Genomic DNA, 24,522 nt, shown 5'->3' on the forward strand with positions numbered 1-24,522 from the left:
GCCAGATGCTGAAAGTGTGTCTATTTGTGCGTAGAGCAAAGGATGAAAGCTCCCCGATAGCATCGGCCGTCGGGCCTCTAAGTCCGCTTCGTGCTTTCCCGCCCGCCGCATCGTCTATTCTGCTCGGCTATGTGAAAAATGTGGAATATCAACAATGGCTTTCAATGGCGTATTGTGGACGTTTTCTATCGACTAATCTTGCCTGAGTGAAAGAGACAAAAACGCCTCGAGCCGCCGCGCCATTCCCAGCTTGGACGGCCGAGCGGAAAGCCGCGGGGGCCCGGGCGGGCACGGGCGGGCCGAGCCGCCCGGGGGGGAGCCGGCCGGGCCGGGGAATCGGCAACTGTTGCCGGCGCCGACCGGCAACGTCCTTCTCATGACAAATAAGGCAGTGGCGAGTGGTGAAAGGGACTTCTGCCGTTGACGGATTTGGTTGGGGTCCCGGCTGGCGTCCAATCAGAGAACAGGATTGGCAGAACGACCGGCGTGACATCATTGACAGGTAAGATGACAGCGAGGAGGAAGTGACGCTCGCTACGCTCGGGCGCTTTCTTGCCACATCTTTGTCTCTTTTTCAAGGCCAAAAAGTTGCATCGCGGCCACACACGCCGCTTAGCGCCTTTCCATACGGGGCCTCGCTATTCTTTTCTCTCGGCGGGAACCCGACCGGTCCCGCCGGGTCTTAACGAGACTCCGGCGGCAAGGCTAAAAAAGAAAAAAGAAAGAAGGCTAAGTGTGACGGCGTCGTTGATGTTAATCCGGCTTTGTGTCGAAAGCCATCAGAGACGTCGCGTCGCGTCGCGTCACGTCTTGTAAGGCGTGCGGCGTGCGGCGCGCTCGACGCGCTGGAGTCCAATCATGTTCAATTAGCAAGTACAAATGCTACAAATGCTATTTGGGATGCCGCATGGCCTTTTGGGAGCGCGCAGCTGCTCACGGGGATGGCGCCGTAATGGAGGGCCGGCGGATATTTCCCTTACCTTTGACCTCCCTGATTAGAAATGCGAGCGTCCGTGAATATGTTACGAGGCGGCTCTGTGGCGCATTTCATTTTCTTCAACTTGTTCAACGGTAAGATGGAGACTGTGACTGTGACTGAGGGGCCTTCTTGGGGAGGGCGCGTGTGGCTACTTGAGGTCAATGCCAAAGAAAGCTGCAATCCAGCGCTGTTTGACTTCATGACAAATTCATACATGGTGGGGACTTAGTGTGTCAGTACACACACAAATACATATACACACGGACACACGCTTTGTGTGTAAGATACACACGATGTCCCTACCATGCAGTGTGTGACTACACACACACACACACACACGCACACGCATCCTCACGTTTTTGCTATATGGTGGGGACATAGTGTGCGAGAGTACTATGTCCCCACCATGTAGTTTGTGAGTACGCACACACACACACGTGTGCGCGCATGTTTTTTTTCTATTTTGTATGTGAGATACACACGATGTGCCCACCATGTAGTCTGTGAGTACACACACACAATTACATATGGACATACACACCCACGTGCGCAGAGAGCGAGAGGGGCATCCTAATCGGTGGCCTCCGGTGATTTGTCCTCTCAGCTTGAAGCCATGTCATTGCTCTCTGCTCACAATTACAGCCCTGAAGCCAACGGGAAAATATGCCTCCATCTAGCAATTAGCCCGAAGGCCACTGGCTGCGTGAGTACGTGCGCATTCGTGCACGTGAGGACCCACATTTGTGGTAGGAATGACAGCATTTATGCGTCTAATTAATTTTTTTTAGCCTTTCAAGTTGTAGCAATCGGATTGGTGTCTGGTGGTTCGTCTTGTCCGCCATTGGGCATCGCTTGCAGAATTACCCGTGAGCGCTAACGGGTTGTGTGCGCTATTACTAGCCGTGCGTACATTTGTAATAGTGGATGCTGAATTGCGTGCGGACTCGGTCAACGAGAAGGTGTACAATCCAGATCAATATTGTATTTTTGGGCCAAGTACGCAACAATACGCAATGAATAAGCGTCCGGTAGTATTTGTGGTAACCACGAGCAAGTATGATAGATAAGCATGTGACAAGGTCTTTGAAGCCGTCCCTCTCCTAGCATTAGCTTCCCGTTTGCTGTCTCGCCTCGGTACGTAAGTTGGAATCAAATTGGGATTTTCGCCCGGCCGCTCCAAAAACTGAATGGCTTATTTTGGCATTGTGAGGCTTGTATGAGGACACAAATTTGCTCAGACGTTCCTTCTCCTTCAGGATTTTCTGGTAGAATGCATTGTCCCGTCGACTGCCAGCAAGTTGTCCCAAAGTGTCCCTCTCGGGCCACTCGTCCAAAGGCGTATTTTTCAGGGTGAGGAAAGTCAGTCAAGGGTCAAGAGGCGATGATGGGTTTTTCTGGCCTCGGGGACGGCAGGCCTGACTGCTCAGCAACACAGACGCTTAGTGCCGCCTGGCCTCCCTCTAAAGACTCGGCCTCCTTTTCTTTCGCCTCCTTAAGGCCTTCTCTTACCTCTCTTCTTCTTCTTTTGTGCCGGCCCTCCTTCACCCTCAAGTCGCTCTCTTGACGCCATTCTCTTCCTCCATTTCGGACACTTTCATAGTGTATGGCCTCTGGGCTGTTGCAGATGCTCATCGGTGGGCTTAGAGGCCCGGGTGGGACGAGGGGGGCTGATGGGACGGAGCGAATAATGTGCTGGACGAAAAGCTCTGTGAGCGTTCAGACTGGCTGCGTCTGAAAAGAATCCAGACGTGGTCTTAATGCGGCTAGCGGAGAGACGGAGCGATATGGACGTACCGGAGCCTTTATGGGCCTGCTTTGGCCACAATAGAGCACGTCTTCCATCTCGTGACCTTCTTTTGCCGCCTGATGTTTTATCAAAGGCATTAAGAGGGAAGAGGCGGCCGGGGTCATATAGCTGAGGGACACATACTTGGGACGGAGAAAAAGTTGGCCGGGCGCATGCGCTGAAATTGTGCCGAGGACTCTTTTCTTTTGTTCATTCCTTTCACAGGAGTCTCTCGATCTTTATGCTATGGGGAAATTTGTCATGGGGAAAGGAAAGAGATACAAGAATGGAAGCTAGCGAACTACCTGGATGGATGGATGGATGGATGGATGGATGGATGGATGGATGGATGGATGGATGGATGGATGGATGGATGGATGGAAGCTAGCTAGCTACACGGATAGATGGAAGCTAGCAAGTTACATGGATGGATGAAAGATAGCAAGCTACATGGATGGATGAGTGGATGGATGGGAACTAGGTAGCTACGTGGATGGTAGGAAGGATGGATGGATGGATGAATGGAAGCTAGCTAGCTAGCTAGATGGATTTATGTGATGATGTATCCTAGCGGCTCGCCCGACATGTTGACCTCGCACGTCCGACCAAAATGTAGCCTTTCCACAGTTTGTCGATCTCCCCAATGAAAATGTTCGCGTTGACATTCATGACACGTTTGCGTTGGACAATGTTTTTCCCGTTTCATTCACATTCAAATGTTTGTCAACTTGACCGAAATGAACATCAACACCGCGTATTCCACCTCACCGCTAGCGCTAGCGCGGCTATTTGCATGATCCAACATAAGCGCTTGGAAAAGAGGAAAGCGAGAGCGAAGATGCAGCACAATGTAAGGCTGTGTAAGGCTTTACCTGCGACAGCAGCCAAACGCATACCCCCGCTTCCCCCGCATTCCCCGACGCGGCAACCCGGGAAAGAGCCAACAGGCGCCGCGCAACATCCACATCCGACCGAGGCCCCTCTAGGATGGACGCGGATGCAAAAGCAAACTCCCCCGTTACACGTGTGCCCCCTCCCCCGACCCCCCTCGTAGCATAGCGCGGCTGTGCTCACAGCGGTCAGTACAGCAGTCATTTTCTGGCAATTGGGGAGAATGACGGCGGCGAGTGCGACTGAAAGAGGATTACAGTGACACGGAGACAAAGAACAACAATAGTTTGTCACATTTTGGCGGGATTTGGCGGCAAAGCTGATTTGCGCTATGCCACCAGCAAACGGCAATCGCGACCACCGGATTTACTTCGAAATCACTTTGAGTGTCGGAGGGAGACGTTTCCAACCGCCTAAACAAACTTTAAGGAGGCAGCCGATGCAAATAACCTCGCTTACATCGCGCTGCAGTCGACTTGGCATGTGGGCAGTCTGGGGATTGACCCCAAAAAATTGGGGTGGGGGGGGGGCAAATTTGTCTATTTAATGGGATACCACTGACTGCTTTGGATTTTTATTTATTTATTTATTTATTCGTGTTTTTATTCATGTGTTTATTTACTTATTCAATGTGTTTGTTTATTTGTCTATTTATCTTGGATTTGTTTGTTTGTTTGTTTATTTGTTTGGTTTGTATTTTTGTTTATTTATGTATTATTTGGGTTTGATTCTATTTATTTATTTGTTTGTTTGTTTGTTTATGTGTTTATTTATTTCCTTTTACAATCTATTTATGTAGGGATTTGTTTGTTTGTTTTGGTTTTTACTTATTTAAATAATTGGTTTGTACTTTATTTATGCCTATTTTTATTTATTTATTCATTTATTTACATATTTTGTGTTTAATTATTTTACATTTATTTATGTATTTATCAAGGGATTTATTTGTTTGGTTTGTATTTAGTTTTAGTGTTTTGTTTATTCATTTATTGGGGCTGCGTTGTGCCTAGTCACGACTACCTTTTCTGAATTTGCCACTGGCTGCTAAAAGCTTAGCTACTTTGCCCCCCCCCCCTCAAAACACGATTTCAGACTCGCAAGCAAAGGGTGGGGGGGGGGGTGCGATAACGACATGATCAGTGTAAATGAATGAAAGGATTTGAATCTGCCTGCCCCCCCCCCTCCCCGAGGCAATGGAATGGTCCGAACTGTCGAATCGACAGCGGGTGAAGCGCATGGCTTGGCAGGCAAGCAACCCTGGCACTGTTTGACGCCGTCTTTCTTCTCTCCGGCGCGCATGACAGCATGACACACCCCTCCGGTCGCTGGGCCCAAGCCCAAATTTTGCGCCGGCCCGATCGGGACCAAAACAAAGAGCCGCGTTGTCTCGATGCGATGACGGATGGACCGCGGCGAGCCTTGTTTTGGAGGGATTTTGTAAGAGTCGGTCCATTCCCAGGCCGGGCGACCGACCGGACGCCGGTTTTCTATCACAAGGCCTTCAATGACACATTCTTGCATTCTTGCGGGGGCAACACAAAAAAGAAAACGAAGGGCGGCGAAGGAAAATTGAATTACGAAGAGAATGCTTTCATTTGAACTTTGCATTTTAGCTGCCGAACACTGCCCATGCTTTCTGTTGCTTTCAGAGTCAAATAAATGGAGGCCGCGGCAATCGTCAGCAATGTTTTTGATTGGTGCCTTTTTTTTCACGGCGGCTCTATTTTTCAGAATCATCTTTATTGGCCAAGTATGTCGAACACGCAAGAAATTTGAAATCTCTGCGCGCTCGCCTCACGGTGCCAAAGTGCAGCGTTGGATTCCAACCCTGCCGTTGACTTTGCACCTTCTTCCCGTCGTTTTTTTGCGGGTGCTGCGTTTCAAACGTCTCACTTTTAGCTCCAAAAAATACAAAGATCAACTTTTGTACATTGACTGCTAATCAGTCGCTAGCGGAAACGATGGCGTTGGCTGCCGGAAGAGAAAAGCCGCTGATTCCCTCGCCACTCTCTATGGACTGGAAATGATTTCATTTGAGCACCAGATGTGGCCTTCGCAAAAGTTGCTTGCGCTTGTTGAAGGGGAGACGGGCGGGCGGAGAAAGGGGGGATACGGGGGGCCCGGGAGGAGGGGGGACGCTTGACAAAATGACAGGAAAGAGCGGAGATGCTTTGGCAAAGTGACAGCAAACACCAGCCTGGGTACTTGACGCAGCTTTCAAACACCCTCATTTTCTCCACCGTGTGTCTGTTGTGGGTACACACGTGTATGTGGGTGTGTGGGTCTGTGTGTGCGTACATGCGTGAGCGTGCATGTGTGTATATGCGTGTTTGCCTCACACACTACATGCTGGCCACTGAGTGTGTGTGAATCACACACTCAGTCCCCACCATGTTCCAAAAACGTGCACCTGTTTGTGTGTGTGTGTGTGTGTGTGTTTGCACGTGTGTTTGCACGTGTGTGTGTGCACGTGTGTGTGTGCGCACCTTTTTTTAAGTGTGTGTGTGTGTGTGTGTGTGTGTGTGTGTGGGTGTGCGTGTGAGTGTGCGTGAGCGTGTGTGTGTGTGTGTGTATGCATGTTTGCCACACACACTACATGGTGAGGACTTAGTGTGTGATTTACACACAAAGTCCCCAGCATGTACAAAAATGTGCACCTGTTCAAAGTGTGTTTGTGTTAGTGTGTTTATGTGTGTGTGTTGTGTGTGTGTGTGTGTGTGTCTGTGTGAGCGTGCATGCGTTTGTGTGTGTATGCATGTTTGCCCCACACACAACATGGTGAGGACTTAGTGTGTGTAAGTCCCCAGCATGTCGCAAAAGTGTACATCTGTTTCTAAGTGTGTTTATATGTGTGTGTGTGTGTGTGTGTGTGTGTGTGTGTGTGTGTGTGTGTGTGTGTGTGTGTGTGTGTGTGTGTGTGTGTGGCGTACACATTTTCCCGCACGGTTCTCACGGCGGCTGAATGGAAATCAATGGCGCTTCGACATCCGTCTCGCCTTGAGCGTGAGGGCGCACAGATGGGCCTTCGTCGTCGCCGCGCTCGCTGGCACGCGACCAACGCGGCTCTTTGCACTTCTACCCGCCTTCCCGTTTGCTAATCAGATGCCCGTTTTTCTGAAGTGGAGCTCTTTTTCCTGCATTGCCATCTCCAAGTCAGCAGATGTTTGGGCCCTCCGAAGCCTCGATCTGGGGCGGGCGGCGTGGGGGTCTAATCACCCTCATTGACAGCCGGCGGGGGCCCCTGTTGCAACCCTGAATGGCAAATTAAAGCGTTTTTTAGATAACATTTAGTCATTGGCTAAATGGTTTCTAAGCCCGCAGATCACACTTGTAATCTGCATTCTAACGCGGCGGATGAGGAGATTTTTTTAAACCCCCCCCCCCCCCCCCCCTAAATCTCATTTCACTTCTTGTGCGGAAGTGTCGCAGTGTGTTTTTGATGCTTCCAGATTTTCCCATCAGATTAGCAACTGCTAATCGCCCAGCCTTGGGCTACTTTGTCTCGCTGTCAAGCGTCCCCGCTTCTATCCCTTTCCCTGTCATCTCATCTCTGGCATTAGATTGGTTAAGTGGCTCTTCAAGCGGGGGTCCGGCGGCCCCTCTGGGAAGGCCACTTCCTGTCCATCTCTTTCCCGTCCCTCAGCCGAACGGCAAACCTTCCTGGGTGAAAGGGGTCCACTAGGGCATAGAAATGTGAGGCCATATTAGCGTTCTCCTCCCCTGTCGCCCTATTTGCTGGGCTTATGAGTGGCGATCAGTCAAGATGATACGGCTAAGTGGATATTTTTGCGCAAATGGGGCAGCAAATAACCTCAACTGTCACAGATGAATATGCAAAGTCTGCCGATGGAGAGCCACCACTGGTTAGCTTTTTTTTTTGCTTAGAAGCTAAATGGGAATTTAAAAAGATGGAATGGATGTAGCAATTTCGTTTTTGGTCACAGCCTGGACGCCCCCCCCCCATTCCCCCCCCCCCATCCCAGATTGGTTTGGGCCTCTCATTTCATTTCCAAGCCAACGATAAAATAAAACTCGACAATGGATCGGTTGGACCTTATTGTGCTGCGGAAATGCGAGTACGTGCCCGAACGATGATCACGATAAGCTAATCATCAACGCTCGTGGACTTTGGTTGTAGAGTGATACCTCGGTTTATGAACGCTTCAGCTAACAAACTTTTCGCCTTACAAACGTGAAATTTGCGAAAATCTCATCTTGGCATCGGACCTACTTTTCGGGAAGCGCCGCGATGAGTGATGCGTCGTTCGCGAACGAGCCGCTTCTCGGAGCTCCTGAAATGGCCGCCGGCTTGTTTTCCCTCTATTTCCTGCCCCCAGTCTTCGGTTAAAGCCACACGTGATTGGTCACACAAATAAAAAAATAAATACACAATTGTTTGGATAAATAACTAACTAAATAATAAATAAATCAATCAATGAATGATAACACAACTAAATAAATATTTATTATTAATAAATATTAATAACTAAATAATACATAACCTTAAATAATATTAAATAATATAAAAATCAATAATAATAATCATCATAAACAATAAACAATAATAAACCATAAATAACAATAATACATAAATAAATATATAAAAATACTGATTGGATAATCAAAAAACAAAACAAATAAATAAATACATGAATGACTAAATACATGTATTCTGTATTCAATGGTATATTCTGTCATCTGATGTGGTGATAACACAGACATGTTTTTTTTCCATGTTCATAACAGCCCCCTGTAGGAAATCAAAGCTAAAATGAGTTTAAGCGCCCCCCCCCCCCCTTAAAGACAACAACTCGATGCTGAGAGTGAAAATCCAGCCAAGTCTTTGCCTGCCTCTTCTTCGTCAAATTTTCCACATCCGTACAACGATATAGACGGAGAGACGTGACGACAGACAGACAGACAGACAGACATGGTGTGGTGGGGGGTTTGGGGGGGGTCCCATGTTGTCTTCAGCGAGCCGTCACACAAAGACACGATGAGCCCCTGCAACAAAACAGCCACTTCCAAAAAAAAGCAGGCTGGCAACAGAGAGCAAATTCAATTAGAGAAGTCATTAGTCGCTAGCTCGTCAAGCTAGGCTAGGCTAGGCTAGGCCAGGCGGCGACGCCACAAAACACGATTTAGAAGGTGTGGCTGAGAGGAGGACGCCGTCATAATTAAGAGGCAACGGCTCCTGCTGATGAATACCTAAAAATACGCCCCCCCCCCCTTTCAAAACCGTTCACTCGCTGATCACAAAATGTCGCGCGGGATGATTCGTACAACGTCCTTTTTTTACAAGATTTATCCCTGAAAAGATAGCAAGACAATTGCGCATAATGCATTCCGCCTGGCATTTATATTGCTAATTAATTTTCCCTGATAATTTATGGGAAGACCCCACGCCCCCACCACCATTTGTCCACCACGCATGAGTGCGTATTTATTGCTCGCAAGGCGCCGTGGCCACTGTTGAAAAGCGCTGGAAAGGGCCGCCTCGCACCTCGCGCCTCGCACCTCGCACCTCGCACCTCGCCGCCGCTTCTCCTGAGTGCAAACCAAAATTAAGAAATAAATATATATATATATATGGATTTTTTAAAGTAAACCAACAAAATGGTATATTAGTATTATTAATAACAATAATAATAATAATAATTATTATTATTATTATTATTATTATTATTCACGAATTTGTTCGGGAATTGAAAATTTGACGTGGAGCCCCATTCCCAAATGTATTTGGGTTTTTTTTTTTCACGCTCGGGTTCCGATAAAGCGCTGGTCATGGCCCCTGGCAATGATTTTTCTTTCCACAAGGGTGCAGCATTTGTCTTTTGTCCATGTGAGCACTTTGTTACAGCTTCAGTTGTTGTTTAATCGCTATATAAAGCTATAAGGATGTATTGTGTGTATTTTAACACCCGCCCCCATTTCAAGCTCAGATAACTCCAGAGCCATATCACTTAGGAATGAACTTTTTTTTCTGATGAAAGAAGAGAGTCTAAAGTTTCTCACGCTGCATTGAATGTTGATGTAGTCCTAAAAGTCAATATTCTGTGGCTCCTGGAATTGGAGTGACGATGACAAAAACCCTGGCACTGGCGTGGACACCTATCTGCACGTGGTCTGGCAGCGAATGAGTTAAATGTGATGGTGCCTCGTGGGGTCTGGTTGAGCAACGAGTGTGGCCCTTGCTGAGAATTTGGATGCATAAAATTGCCGTCAATAACTGTGAATGTGCCACCAGCTTTTGGGTCAACTTTCCGTCTTGACTCGACATCGATCTGGCCTTTCCCTCATCCATCCATCCATCCATCCATCCATCCATCCATCCATCCATCCAGCCGCCATTTTGGTCATTGATCCTCTCGTCCCTCTCGTCCTTCTTAGCGCTATCTCACTTCTGCTTTTTGTCTCCTTATCGAGGCTTTGCGGTTTATTGCGGCCGCTGTTATTGACGACAATCTCGCTGCCTGGCCAACTAATGCCTTTTTCTAATCCCACCTTTGTTACTCTGGAATGTTCTGGCTCACTTCAGACGCACACAAATACACACACACAGCACGTCGTGTGTGTGTGTGTGTGTGTGTGTGTGTGTGTGTGTGTGTGTGTGTGTGTGTGTGTGTGTGTGTGTGTGTGTGTGTGTGTGTGTGTGTGTGTGTGTGTGTGTGTGTGTGTGTGTGTGCGTGTGTGTGTGTGTGTGTCTGTGCGTGCGTGTAAGGGGCCACACGGATGTTGATCCCGCCGTCGTATTTGTTGGCAAAGCCAGCTGTCAATCAAAAAAAGGCCCCACTCTTGGTGCTACTGTGTGCGTGTTGGTCTTGAGTGACAGGTGGAATCAAGGCTGAGGATGTTTGATAAGCTTGTATTGTCAATCGCTACCCCCCCCCCAGCCCTCCCAATCCCCCCACCACCTCGATAAGACATACATTGGAATAGAACTGATAACGGCGTTGACGCTTCTGGAGTGCCGCCGCCATGGGAGAGGGTGTCTTTCTTCAAGCACCTGGGCTGTAAGCGATACCCCCCCCCCCCCCGCGGGCCCCCCCAAACACCCCAACAACAAACAGAAACACGCCACCTCTCAGGACAAAAAGAGCATCCCGATATTGTACGGCGGAGGATGTTTGTCGGGAAAAACATGTACGATCCGGCTCGGGGATACGCTCGGCTTACTGAAAAGGTCCTGCTGATAGCGCCGTTGTGGGTGTTCCAGTGTGTGTGTGTGTGTGTTGTCAACAGCGCTGAATGAATACAGTAATAAAGGCTTAGTGGTGGCTGAGGCACAGTGTCAGACTTAAGCAACGACGACGCTCTCCAAATCGCAAAAAGACTTGACTGACAGCTGTGCGTGTGTGTGTGTGTGTGTGTGTGTGTGCGTGTGCGTGTGTGTGTGTGTGTGTGTGTGTGTGTGTGTGTGTGTGTGTGTGTGTGTGTGTGCGTGTGCGTGTGTGTGTGTGTGTGTGTGTGTGTGTGTGTGCCATTGCAATTGAGTGAAATCGAATCACTTGTCATCCATCAAAAGTCTTCCCGAGACGGAAATGTCAGCATTGTGGACTGTTTGGGGGTTGAGGGGTGGGGGGCGCCTGAGAGTCCGGTCCTCATGGACCTCCCCCCCCCATCCCCTCTTCCCCGCTCGCCCCCTCCGGGCAACAGGCATTTTTTCAACTCCCTCTCCCTCCACCGTTAGTAAGCCATAAAAGTCATGGTGATCCTTTGGATCCGGTGTGTCCCAGCGGGGGATTGGGAGGTACGGGGGGGGGGGGGGGGGGGGGGGGGGTATCAGAATCTGAATCAGAAAACCTTTATTTTCCCTCATCGAGGGTCGGAATTCGAAGTTCATGCTGAACTCATTCAATGTCACTCACGAATTGATTCCGGAATTAAAAACAAGACGTAGAACGCCATTCCATTCCATGTTGGGTTTTTTTTCATGCTTGTGTGCCCATAATGTGCTGGCCAGACCTTTTGCAATGTTTTTTTTCCAAGTTAACGCATTGCTTCAACTGTTGATATAGTGCTATTTCAATCAATATGGATGGATTTTGTACATCCGCCCCCATTTGAAGCTCATATAACTCCAGACCCATATCACTTAGGAATTAACTCTGTTCTTCGGATTAAAGAAGATAGTCTAAAGTTTCCAATGCTGTATAGAATTTTTATGTAGTCCTAAAAGTTAATATTGTGTGGGTCCTGCAATTTGAGTGAGAATGACAAAAAACTCTGGCACTGGCGTGGACACCTTTTTGCACACCGTCTGCCAGCGATTTTTAAGCATTTTTCCCCCTGTTCTTTTTTTTCATCATCGAGGGTCTGAATTTTTTGATTCTTTGGCTTTGTCTTCATTTGTAGCTTTTTTTTTACTGTCTTTGTTACAAAATGTTTGCATTTTGGGTACAGCGGCAATAGTTGACGACTGACTATTTTCAAACACAATGTGGCCTTTGCGTCGGTTGATATTTAGAATAATAATAATAATAATACATTTAATTTCTAAGTGCCTTTCATAACTCGCAAGGACACTATCCATAAAAATATAATAAATAAATAAATACGCACAAATAAATAAACAATTACATAAATAAACAAATGAATATACGAATAAAGTAAGCAATAATGAGATCAATGGTTTGCTTTCAACATTTATCTTGTAGTAGACGTGCACGTTCCACCGTGACGTCCCTGATCCACCGCTGAAAAGGACGCTCTTTCATCTAGAACTGCTTCATGTCACAAAGAGGATACATCAAGCGCTGAAGAATGAATGACGTCCTGCGTCTTTGTGTGGTTTTTATTGACCTCAGGATGGCGCCATTTAGCAAATACAATCAGCTATTAGTGTCGTTATCGATCATTTGAGATTGCCTTCAAATCCAAAAGGCAAAGTTGGCCAAACCAAACATTAGGAAGACAACTTTTCTTGTCCGCTATAGTGAGAGAGCGGTGACCTGTGAAGACATTCCCATTCGAGAAAACAACATGTCTGAGCACTAAGCAAGAAGATTCCACATCAAAAAGAAAAAAACCAGGAGTGATATGACCAGAGGGCAGTAAGCAGAAAATAGACGGATTGTGAATGTGCATTAGCAGCCAATGTGAGCAACTTTTCTTGTTGTGTGTGTGTGTGTGTGTGTGTGTGTGTGTGTGTGTGTGTGTGTGTGTGTGTGTGTGTGTGTGTGTGTGTGTGTGTGTGTGTGTGTGTGTGTGTGTGTGTGCGTGTGTGTGTGTGTGTGTGTGTGACTGAGGGGCTAAGGAGGGGTTTGGGGGAGCGGCGGAATCAATGCCAAATGACACACGCTCGGCTGGAACATTGGACACTTATGGCCGCTCTTATTCCAAAAGAAGCCACTTCCAAGGCCAAATCTGGCTCAACTTGGAGATCTTTTTGGATTGATTTTTGACGAGCTGTCAATAAAGACGCGTGTCGGGATACGCGTCGCGGGGCTCGTACAATGCACGGCGGACGCCGGCGCTTTTGCTTTGTCCCTGCTTACGCATTAGTGACGGGGGAGTTGCCGCTGCTTTCAGAATCAGAATCAGAATCAGAATCCCTTTATTCGTCCCGCAATGGGGAAATTTGCAGTCCACAGCAGCAATTGAAGAGGGATGAAAGGATAGAAAACAAGATATTCTAAGCATAACAAAATAAAAATGTCACCTGAATACTGTGCAAATGTAGATGTGCAAAAACCGTTCTATAAACAAGACTGTACATAGTGCAGAGTCAAGAAATGCATTTAGATATATTGCAACAACCCATATTTACAGGTGTCCAGTTTTTTTTTTGGTTTTTTTTTTTTTTCACATGTGATCATTGGGAATTGCGAAGCCTGACAGCAGTCGGTAGGAACGAGCGGCGGTACCTCTCCTTCTTGCAGCGCGGGTGTAATAGTCTCTGGCTAAAGGAGCTACCCAGAGCTGTCAGGATGGGCAGGAGGGGGCGGGCGAGGGGGCTTTTCATTGATGTTAGCGACCGGCCGGGCGAGCAACTAAGAGAGAGATAAGGGGGGGGGGGCAATGGAGAGGGGGCTTTCCATTGCATGACACGTGTTCCGTTCAGCAACATTTCTATGTAGCTTGACGCTAACCGCCGCTAGCTTGTTTGTTAGCGTTGTGATCTGTTAGCAACATTACTCCAAAAACAAAATAACCAAAAAAAGGAGCCGATGTGGTGGGTCAGACCCCCCCCCCAGCACCCCCCCTCCATCTTTTCAGGAAAATGCCTTCTTTGTCAGAAGACAAGCCAACATATTGTCCGCGCGGACGTTTGCGCTTCGAGTGTGATTTTGCCAAGCCGAAAATCGTTCTGGTCACTCCGTTAGCGCTCGGCCTCGTTACCCAAGTGACCGCGGCTTATACGTGTTCTCGTCTAGCGCCCCGAACGCTCCGATTTTCGTAAAAAAAACAGAAAACCTAATCCCACCTAGCGGAAGCTATCCTTTCAGCTCGGGTGGCGGTTAGCTAGCTAACGGCCAAATAACTGGCCACACTTCATTAGCGGCGATGAGGTGAGCCGCTCGTCTCCTCATTGTTAGCCGCCGCTAAACCGCGCTAATCCCAAACAAAAGGGCCGAGGGGGTGCGGGGGGACGGCAGCCCGCCTGGATTAGAGCCTCGCTTTCTAGAAACGCCGAGAGAGCGAGGAAAAAAAAAAACACCGAGAGACATTCATTCACATTCAAATTGGCTCGTAAACAAAAGCCCGAACGGTCGGGAGAAGGAAGCGAGTACGCGGTGGAGTGAGCTAGAAAGTCAGATAGAAGCCTCCGGGAGGCGCATGTGGCGTCCCAGAAAGTGTGTGGCGGCGTTAAATCAGCTCAATAGAGGGGAGGGGAGGCGGTTAGGGGTCCCCCCCCCCACGTTTTTCTTTTGTAGCTTTCCTAAAAATAGGACTCTGAGAATCACGTTGAAAGAAATATTTCAGGCTCACGTTCCGTGGAGGTCTGTTATTCTATGTATTCATGATAGAGAGAGAAAAATCTGCCTGAGCCACTTCTTCTGGCTCCTGTCATCATGTAGCCACTTGAGTCCCTCTCGCTTGATTGATGTTTTTTCACCCTACCTCAAAAGGAGGTAGGGTGGACAACCTGCGACTTTCTTTATCATGACGGAGCGATACCCGGTCCGCATCGCAGTCGACGCCGTAGCCATCCGTCACTTGATCTCAGCCTCTGTTGTACATTCCTCCATCCATCCATTCTCCGTAGCTTTTTCGGGGTTGGGTCGCGGGGGCAGCGGCTTTAGTCGGCAATACCAGATGTTCCCCTCCCCAGCCACTTCTTCCAAATCTGGAAGGCATTCGCAGGCGAGCCGGGAGACCTCGTCGTCGCTCCAGCTCATCTTGAGTCGATCGACCCTGAGGCCTCCTAGCGGACGCCCTCATCTTTCCTAATCGGCTGCCCATGCCACTTCTTCAGCTTTTTGGGGGGAAACCCAGATTTTCCTCTCCCCGATCACTTCTTCCGTCTCTTCCTGGCGGATCCTGAGGTGTTGACGATGTAAATATTTGACTCGTTTCTGGTATTGCGAAGACGCTGGGATGGTTGGCTCGTTTGTGAAAGGCCGTGGCTTGGCGCGGCGGCCTTTTCAGTCCGTGGCTCGGCTGGCCGTCCACTTGTCACGTGGCCGAGCCTCGTCGGACGCAATTCTCATGTAAGTTCCCTCGTTTGAGCGCCATGTCTGTCATTTGGAAGGATGGAGCCCAGATGGCTCAGATAGCGCCTGCCCAAAAAAACCCTTTGGAATGTCCCCCAATACCTTTTACAGGAAGATGACGTAGTAGCCAAACGATACCGGATTTCTTGTTCCTTTTTTGGGCCACTTTGAGCTTGTTTTGAAAAATGGACACATTTAATCCCTCCATTTGTTTTCTGTCTGCTGCCCTCAAATTTGGACAAGCCTGATGGACGTGATCATTCAGTGGAATATTGTCATGTACTTTGAAACCTTGACGGATGACGCTAGTTCACCGCTGAAGTTGTTGGAATGGATTAATTTTGTTGACGTTAATTACAATGAAGTGTGCGGTTTTGGTTTTCGAACAAATCGGTTTTTCAAAGTTCCACACACCAGCCGGAACATTAATATTCCCAATCAGTGTCGAAAAACATTTTCATGGAATTGTCCGCCATTTTGGACTAAAATTTACTTTGGACCAATGTCCTTTTTTCATGAATGGGATGGTGGTGCAGATACCTCGCAAATGGGACACACACACACACACAAACACACACACAGACTTTGATTGACAGGGAGCGCTCCCGTCGTAACGATTGACAAGATCCAATCCGTTCAGGCCGGGATGATCCAGACGTGTTGATGATGTTCTGAGTTGAAGACGTGATTGATTTAATTGCAAACGACACCAACCGTGGCCGCGCACAGTCCATTTTTGGCGGTGATGCGAAGGCTCCACCTGCCAGGCCTCTGACAAGGCCAACCTGAACGCGCCTCGGCCCACCCCCGCCCCCCGCAAAGTCTAACATGGACTGTAGGGAAGTTGTGCGGGGGTTCATAAGGAAAACCCCACCCCGGTTCTTGAATGTGATCAACTATATGCGGGATGACCTCCCGCTGACCTTTGACCTCTGCATTCATTTTCAATCATCATAACAATGATCTGAATCAGAAATGTCCGACGGATTTTGGTGCACGTGGATCGGTAGCGCCTGCCTGATGGGGAGTGGCTGGAAAAGGTGGTGAGCAGGGTGCGGAGGGTCCTTATTTTTATTTTTACAAATAATAATGATTTATTATGATAATAATAGCAGATCTGGACCGGACTGAATTTTCTTTCTCTCTCCCCCCCCCCTCCCCCCAATATTGGATTGGATTGGATTGGATTGGATTGGATTGGATTTGCCTTTATTAGTCTCACAGTGGAGAAATTACCCCCCTCTCCGCCATTCTTGCAGTGTCACTTTGCCTTCAGCCCCCCCCACCCCCACCCCCCATTTTCCTTGTATAAATATCGCAAGTATTTTGGTGACGTTTTAAAGAGTTAATGGACGGCAAAAGAAGCGGTTGAAATGTCTGCTGGATTTGGATCAGTAGCGCCTGCTAGAGGGCACTCACTGAAAAAGGTGGTGAGCGGATTGTCCTTGTTTTGAATAATAATGATTTATTATGATCATAAAAGCAGATCTCAACCGGACCGAATTTTCTAGCCCTACCCCCCCCCCCCAATATTACCCCCCTCTCCGCCATTCTTGCAGTGTCGCTTTCTCTTGAGCCCCCCCCCCCCCCCCCCCCGCCATTTTCCTTGTATAATTTGTGCAAGAGTGAAAAGGATTGCAACATTTTAAAAAGTTAAAGCAGTTGAAATATCTGCTGGATTTTGGTGCACGTGTATCGATAGGTGGCGCCCGCCTGAGAGTAGTCGGCGAAAAAGGCGGTGAGCAGGGTGCGAAGGGTCCTTGTTTTGATTCTTGCAAATAATTATGATTGATTATGATCATAATAGCAGCTCTCAAGCGGACAGAATCCCCCCCCCCCCCTTCCACAATTGTGGCAGTGTCACCTTCTCTTCGGGCCCCCATTTTTCCTTGTATACTTTGTGCGACGACGGTGAAAAGGATGGGCAAAAGAATCTTTGTGCTGGCGTGCAATCCCCATTCTGGAGCCTTTTGAATAAGGCAGGCAGGCAGGCCATTACCTCAGCGAGCCGCCTTTTGTTCGGCCTTCACAAGGAGAACAAAATGGCTGATTCGGGAGGACGCTTTGGATTTTTGTGGATTGTGAGCTGACAAAAGAGCCGCCTTATTCTATTAAAAGAAAAAAGGCAACCATCTGTGGAAGAAACAATGGCTCGGAATTATCTGTGAGCGAAATAGAAAGCGGTTTTTTCCTGCTCATTATGTGGGCTAAAGCTTGTGGGGGGGGGGGCGGAGGGGAAGATAGAAGAGGAGAGGCGCACACTTTGCTACAAGTGACTTTTGTTGTTCTTGCTGGCATTCTTCTCCGTTTCTTTTTTCTTTTTTTCTCCTCCGTCGGCCCCCTTTTCACATGCCGAGTCGCCAGCGAGGGCTTTCCTTGTTGCGGGGAGAGCGCCGAGCACGGACGCCGAGCTGCGCTCCGCTCCGCGAGACCCTCCTCGGACCCCCCTCAGACCCTCCTCCTCCTCTTTCCACCTCCGCAAGCCGCGGAGGGCGCGCCGGCGCTCGGATGCTCGGATGCGGACTGGTCGGTGACGCTCGCGGGGCGTCTGGAAAATATTCCCGTTCGGAGATTTAAAGCGGCTGAGGGCTACGAGGGCTACAAGAAGAAGAAGAAAACGGGTTTTCCTACCCCGCCCCCCCCCCCCCCACTCCTGCCAATCACGACCAGAGGAAGACAAACGCCGCACAAGAGCCAGTAAGTTGGGACGGAGCGTGGACGCGAGGAGCCCCAAAGTGCTGCTTCCTTCTTGTGTAGCCGTGCGTGCGTGCGCGTGCGTGCGTGTGATGCGACGTGGGTGTGTGTGAGGTGGAGGGGGGTCGGGGGGGGGGGGAGTGCATCGGGCTGCCGTGTGGTGGAATGGCGCTTCAGAAAGTGCCATACCATTATGCCAGAACATCATTATTATTAACCTATCATAAGAATGGTGTATTTTAACAATACCTTCATTGTTATTAACCATAACAATAATAATTATTATTATATTTTATTATTATACTGTATTTGTTATTGTAGTTATTGTAATTATTAGTCTTATTATTGACCCCAATATGTATTTATTATTATTATTACCCCTAAAAATGTATTCCAATTATCAACCATAAATTACAATCATAATTATTATTTTATTGGATTGTTATGCTGTATTAACTATAATATTATTATGTTTTTTTATTATTAACCTTAATAAGTAAATATTATTATTATTACCCCTAATAAATATTTATTATTAGTAGTAGTATCACTATCACGGCCATAAAAATAATTATTCTGGGTACTAATAATAATGATGATGATGATGATGATGGCGTTGTTGTTGCTATCTTTTTATATATTGTTGTTGACTTGCAAATAATCGTCTCGTGTATTTTGGTATGATATGAATGAAGCTGAATATGAGATTGGTGATTTCAAAGTGTTCGGTGAATCCGGTCGAGTTGAAGAGTGACGTCACCGGCCCCCAAATGAGTTTGGAGGCGTCCGCCTTTCACTTGAACCTTTTGTTTGGCCAATGTTGAATTATTTTGATGTCAGCAGAATTATTTGAAAATCGCACGTGTTGCCGTTTTGACCGTTTCGGGGATGTCCGACTCCTCGGGTGGCAAAAACACACGCTGTCATTCCTGACGTTTATTGCAATGGCGAGGGGGTCGATGGGGGGGGCTTTTTTTCTCGACCGGTCCGGGCCCCCACCAGGTCACCGCTGTTCCCTTCTTATCCTAAACAGATTAGAGGTGGGGTGGGGGGCACTCAGATGCAGATAACGGTGCGATCGGCCCATTATTATGATGTTGATGATTATTTTTATTATTATGATTATTATTTTATGATTATGATTTCAACCTTTCAGATAATGGGGCGAGCTGCATGTCGCCCCTCACAGCCTACGAAGCGCCAGCTGAATGATATGGGGTGGGGGGCGGTGGGGGGGGGGCATCCTGACAGCTGCCCCTGCACGCTCATGTCAAAATGGCCTCGAGCAACAAAAAAAAAAAACACCTGCAGGCTTTCAATTGGGATTTCGTCCATATTGACGCTGGATTTTAATTTCATTAGTAACAGGTAACCCCCCCCCCCCACACACACACACACACACACACACACACACACACACACATTAGCACATTGATTGTTTTAACGTAAAACGCAAACGCTACCAAGTAGTAATTTTATTAAAGTTTTTTTTTGGGGGGTGGGGGGTCTGGTTCGCCCCCTCGGGTTCTTTCTCGAGACCCCACGCAGTCGACTTGGCGTAAAGCGGCCTCGGCGGTTTTGTTTGGTTGTTTTTTTTGCTTGTAGTTGTTCCTGCGGCCGTTAGGCGGCACTCGTGTGACGCAGGCCGCCACAATCGCCTGCCCGTTGAAAGGCCAAACAAGAGCGGGCCATTGCGGCGGCTTCGAAACTTTTTTGGGGTTGGGTTGGGTGGGGGCTCAAGAAACATAAGATGCAATCATTTTTAGTGTAAGTGTGTGTTTAGGGGCTGGTGAGGCGGGGGGCTGCTGGCCTCGCGTTTGCTGCTTTTCCCCCCCGGCCTGAAATCGGCGCCATTTTCGCCTTTTGGCGCACTTTGTCTTCACCTTTCTGGCTCGCCACTGGGAAGCCAGCAACAGCGTGGAAGTGGAGTGGGCTTGCCTCGTTGTCCGGACAGATGTAGTGACAACACGACCCCCCCCCCCCCCCACACACACACACACACATACAAAAAGAAACAACTCGCTGGTTTGTGCTCAGATGAGCTCGTCTACCTTCTGCGTGTTGGCATTCGACTTCAGCGAACAAAAGGGGGGACATCTTGGATTACCTTTGACTCTTTTTTTGTTTGACTTCCCGCACACACAAAAACAGACACACCGCTGCTTGGGGTTAAAAAAAGTTGCTTTCAATGCTGTGTCTCGGCCTTCTGAGGCTTATTTTTCTCTCTCTTTATATTCGCGTGACTCTGATTTTTTTTTTTTTTTTTTTTTTTTTGGGGGGGGGGGGTCGCTTCTCACGATAAGCTAAATTATTTAAGGACGGACGTTTCGCCCCCGCCCCCGCCTCGCCCTCCCCAGTTGTGGCTTGAAAACAAAGTGTATACGTGGCGAACGTTTTCCAGTCGTCCGCCACGAAAATAGCACAAGGCCGCTTTCTCGAACTTACTCCAGCGGCACTTCCGCGTTTACTTTTCGCGTCGAACGTCTTCTTATAAAAATAGCCCCCCCCCCAAATATATATATATATATATATATATATATATATATAGGTTTTGGGTCACCTGCCACCAAACTAATAGAAGGCCACTTTCGCGAACCCTCCGATGTACTTCCGCGTTCGCGTCTAATGTCTTCCAATGAAAATAGTTCCCCCTCAACCCGCCTAAAAAAAATAAGGTTTTGCGTCGTCTGCCACCAAACTAGTCCAAGGCCGCTTTGTCGATGTACTTCCGCGTTCATCCATGCGCGTCTCCCCCCCCCCCCCTCCCCCGCCCCCTCCCGCCGTCGCCGGCGCGGGCTCGCCCAGAAGCCCCGGTTTCTGGGTGCCTCGTCAGGCCGCGCCCCTTTATGCTAATGACAGTCTCCCATTGGCCCGCCGGGGCGGCGAGGCGGCCGCCATTGGCCGCTCGCCGGCCATTTATTCGCCGCCGCCCGCGTCCCTCGAACGCTCGCCGCGGATGAACTTGTTCCCAAAGTCTCCGGACTCGCCGAGGCTGACGCTCGCGCGGGCGGACGCGACGACGGGGACGACGTTAGTCGAGGACGTTTGTTCGGGACCTTTTTGGACGAGCGACGCCCGGCCCGGCCCGGCCCGGCCCGGCCCGAAGAGCTTTTTTTTGCCGCGGGGAGCGAGAGAGAGAGAGAAAAGCCTCGTCCCGCGTGTGACGCCGTGACGCGCGCGCATCCGCACGCACGCGCGCGCTCCCGCAGAGCGAGTGGCCGCGGAAGCTCGCCTTGTTCTTATTTGATTTGATTTGTTTGGATTTTTTTTGTCCAGGCAGAGTACAAGTTTCACGCCAGGTAACTTTTTTTTTTTTCTTCCGTTTTTGTCGTCGTAAGCCCCCCGACGCGAGGGGTGGGCGGGCCGGGCCGGGCCGTCGTCACCTCTCATCGTCCCGTCCCGATCGGAGTCCGTTTCTCTCCTGTCACCTGCTCGGGCGTCGCCGCTCGCCCGCCCGCCCGCCCGCCCGACCCCCACCCCCCGCCCCCCCGCGCGATGTATAACATGATGGAGACGGAACTGAAGCCCCCCGTCGGCGCCCCCCAGGGCAACGGCAACGCGCCCGGCGGCAACCCGAAAAACAGCCCCGAGCGGGTGAAGAGGCCCATGAACGCCTTCATGGTGTGGTCTCGGGGCCAGCGGCGGAAAATGGCGCAGGAGAACCCCAAGATGCACAACTCCGAGATCAGCAAGCGTCTGGGGGCCGAGTGGAAGCTACTCTCCGAGGCCGAGAAGCGGCCCTTCATCGACGAGGCCAAGCGCCTGCGGGCCCTGCACATGAAGGAGCACCCGGACTACAAGTACCGCCCGCGGCGCAAGACCAAGACCCTGATGAAGAAGGACAAGTACGCCCTTCCGGGCGGGCTCCTGGCGCCGGGCGGCAACGGCGCCCTGGGGGTCGGCGGCGGCGGCGGCTGCGGGGCGGCGGCGGCGGCGGCCAACCAGCGCGCGGACTCGTACGCGGCGCACATGAACGGCTGGAGCAACGGCGGCTACGGGATGATGCACGAGCCGCTGGCCTACCAGCACGCGGCCCTGAACGCGCACAACGCGGCCCAGATGCAGCCCGCGCACCGCTACGACGTCGGCGCCCTCCACTACAACGGCATGGGGGGGCCGCAGGGCTACGCCAACGGCTCGCCCGCCTACTCCGCGTCCTACCCGCAGGCGGGCGGCGGGATGAGCGCCCCGGCGGCGGTCAAGTCGGAGTCGGGCGGCTGCGGCCCGCCCCCCGGCGTCGCGTCGTCGTCCCACCGCGCCGCCCTCGCCGTCGCCCCCCCGGGCTGCCAGAGCGGCGACCTGAGGGACATGATCAGCATGTACCTGCCGGCGGCGGACGTCGGCGACCACGCCAGACTTCACGTGTCCGCCCACTACCAGAGCGCCGTGCCGGGGACCGCCGTCAACGGCACGCTGCCCCTCACGCACATGTAAGACCCCCACCCAAAAAAAAAAAAAAAAAACGGCGGACGACATAACCTTGGACTACTTTTGTACAGAGCAAAAAAAAAAAAAAAAAAAAACGGGTTAAGGGAGGGGGCTTGTACACAAGTCACCACGGACAAAAAAAACACCGTTTTTATTTCTCCCCCCCCCCCCCCTCCCCATTTTCCCTCCTTTTGATTTGTTTTAAGGAAGCTCTAAAGAACGATGGAAGGATGCGGCAGCGAGATGCCCCCCCTCCTGACCCCTACTCCCCCCCACTTCACGCCAAACTACTGGAATTCGCAAGACGACCAAGTGGGACTCGCAATTCCAATATTTGATGATTGCGGTCATCTTTTTTTCTGTACAGTATTTATCAAAGAAACGTCATCGGAAAAAAATTGCATCGCCCCCCCTGTTTTTTATATACATTATACATATATATATATATATATATATATATATATATATATATATATATATATATATATATATATATATATATATATATATATATATATATATATGTATATATATATATATATATACACACACACATATATATGTCAAAGTACAGATGACGGCCTTTTCATCATATATATATATATATATATATATATATATATATATATATATATATATATATATATATATATATATATATATATATATATATATATATAAATGTGTGTGTGTATGATTATAGATGTAAAAAATGAAAGGCAGTTCCGTCGAAAATGTTCCAATTTTACGGCAGAAGGAATCCAAAAGTTAGTGAAGAGAAAGGGACACAAGAGCTAAACAGGTAACGCTGCTTTTTTTTTCCTGCGTGACTAATTCGTTTTGATTTCGTTCAAAAATAAATGAGGGACCCCCCCCTTCCCACCAAAAGACCCCCAACCCCCCTTCGGCTCATTCAGATCCCCAAGTTAATTTATATTCCCCCCTTCTATCTCCCACTTTTCACCCGTTTGAAGCTTTTTACCCCCCCTCCCCCCGCCAACGCCCGAATTGATTTGTACAATTGATGTATATTATTAAGTGTGACATTTATTTTCTGTTTCCATCTCCGAATTATTCCCGTAGTTGGATTTTGGGATGATTGAAAAAATCAAGCAAGCAAGCAAGCACTCCATGTATATATAAAGTGAAACTAATGAACATCCTTATAACAGCCACGATTTCAACGGAGTCTATTTTTTTCCATATGCAGTTTGAAAAGAATAAATTTTGGGGAAAATTTGGAGACTCGAAATGTTTGCGAGTTTTCATTTGATTGGACTCGATTGTGAAAAATGATGCCGATGCTGATGCTGGTTCTTTTTCTTTTTCTTCGTTTTTTGATTCATTTTTTAATTCAAAAATGGTGGCAGATGGGTGGTTAACCGCGTTTGCGTTTTTCTAGTAAGGGTGGATGCCCCCCGCCCCCCGCCCCCAATCTACCTCACCCCATCTCGCCAAAAAAAACAAAAAAAAACAATCGTTGTCAAGATTAATCCAGAATATTCTTCCTATTTTTATTGGCGATCTTCTAAAATGGCGGAAAGAGAATCACACGAACCGACGTCAACTTTTCCAATTCAAACATTTCAATTCCAAAAGAAATTAAAACCACGACAAAGAGGACCCGTGTCAACTAAACACTGCGCTTGGTGTGACTTTTACAAACGACCAAAAACAAATTCTCCATGCTTTCGTTTGGGTTTTTAATGACGTAATAAAAAGGCGCCGTCACGTAGTGTTTTAATCGTATGGATTTTACAAACTTGTTATTTTTCTCCCGGCATTGTGGGGGTGCGTTTATGGAAAAGAGACAGCGTTCCTGCTTTTAAACGCCTTGTGTGTGTGTGTGTGTGAAGGGGGGGGGGGCGGTGGCCGCCCTCAAACTTTGAATCAAACGCTTTCACATTCGCTTCGACGAAACGTTATCGCGTTTGTACCGGAGGCCCCTAAACGCGTCTCGTAGCGAAACAAAATAAAAAGAAAACAATCATCTTTAAAACGAGCTAACAGCTCGCTAACGGTTTTAAATCTGTGTGTGTGTGTGTGTGTGTGTGTGTGTGTGTGTGTGTGTGTGTGTGTGTGTG

The 24,522-nt window shown here is 48.8% G+C and overlaps 1 protein-coding gene and 1 long non-coding RNA gene across 3 annotated transcripts in view; both read left to right on the forward strand.

Moving 5' to 3' along the window:
• Positions 1-239: 239 nt before the first annotated feature.
• Positions 240-24,522, forward strand: part of LOC148895002 (uncharacterized) — a 55,424-nt gene continuing 31,141 nt past the window's right edge. The window contains exon 1 of the long non-coding RNA XR_016115593.1: positions 240-502. This is a non-coding gene — a long non-coding RNA (uncharacterized LOC148895002). The remainder of the gene's footprint in view (positions 503-24,522) is intronic.
• sox2 (SRY-box transcription factor 2) lies at positions 20,965-22,775 on the forward strand. Of its 2 annotated transcripts, XM_089001269.1 has the most exons (2): positions 20,965-22,440; positions 22,645-22,775. In XM_089001269.1, exons 1-2 carry the CDS (start codon positions 21,506-21,508, stop codon positions 22,652-22,654), a joined length of 945 nt encoding a protein of 314 aa, XP_088857395.1. In that variant the 5' UTR covers positions 20,965-21,505; the 3' UTR covers positions 22,655-22,775. The 2 variants fall into 2 exon arrangements, with proteins under 2 accessions (XP_088857395.1, XP_088857396.1); XM_089001270.1 differs by lacking the exon at positions 22,645-22,775 and having other exon boundaries at positions 20,965-22,610.

The sequence above is a fragment of the Hippocampus bargibanti genome, linkage group LG07 (assembly GCF_051943395.1).
Source record: "Hippocampus bargibanti isolate YZ-2025 linkage group LG07, ASM5194339v1, whole genome shotgun sequence".
NCBI lineage: Eukaryota > Metazoa > Chordata > Actinopteri > Syngnathiformes > Syngnathidae > Hippocampus > Hippocampus bargibanti.

Excerpts from the sequence above, each read along its gene's own strand:
- sox2 (XM_089001269.1), top strand. The coding sequence starts at position 21,506 with ATGTATAACATGATGGAGACGGAACTGAAGCCCCCCGTCGGCGCCCCC.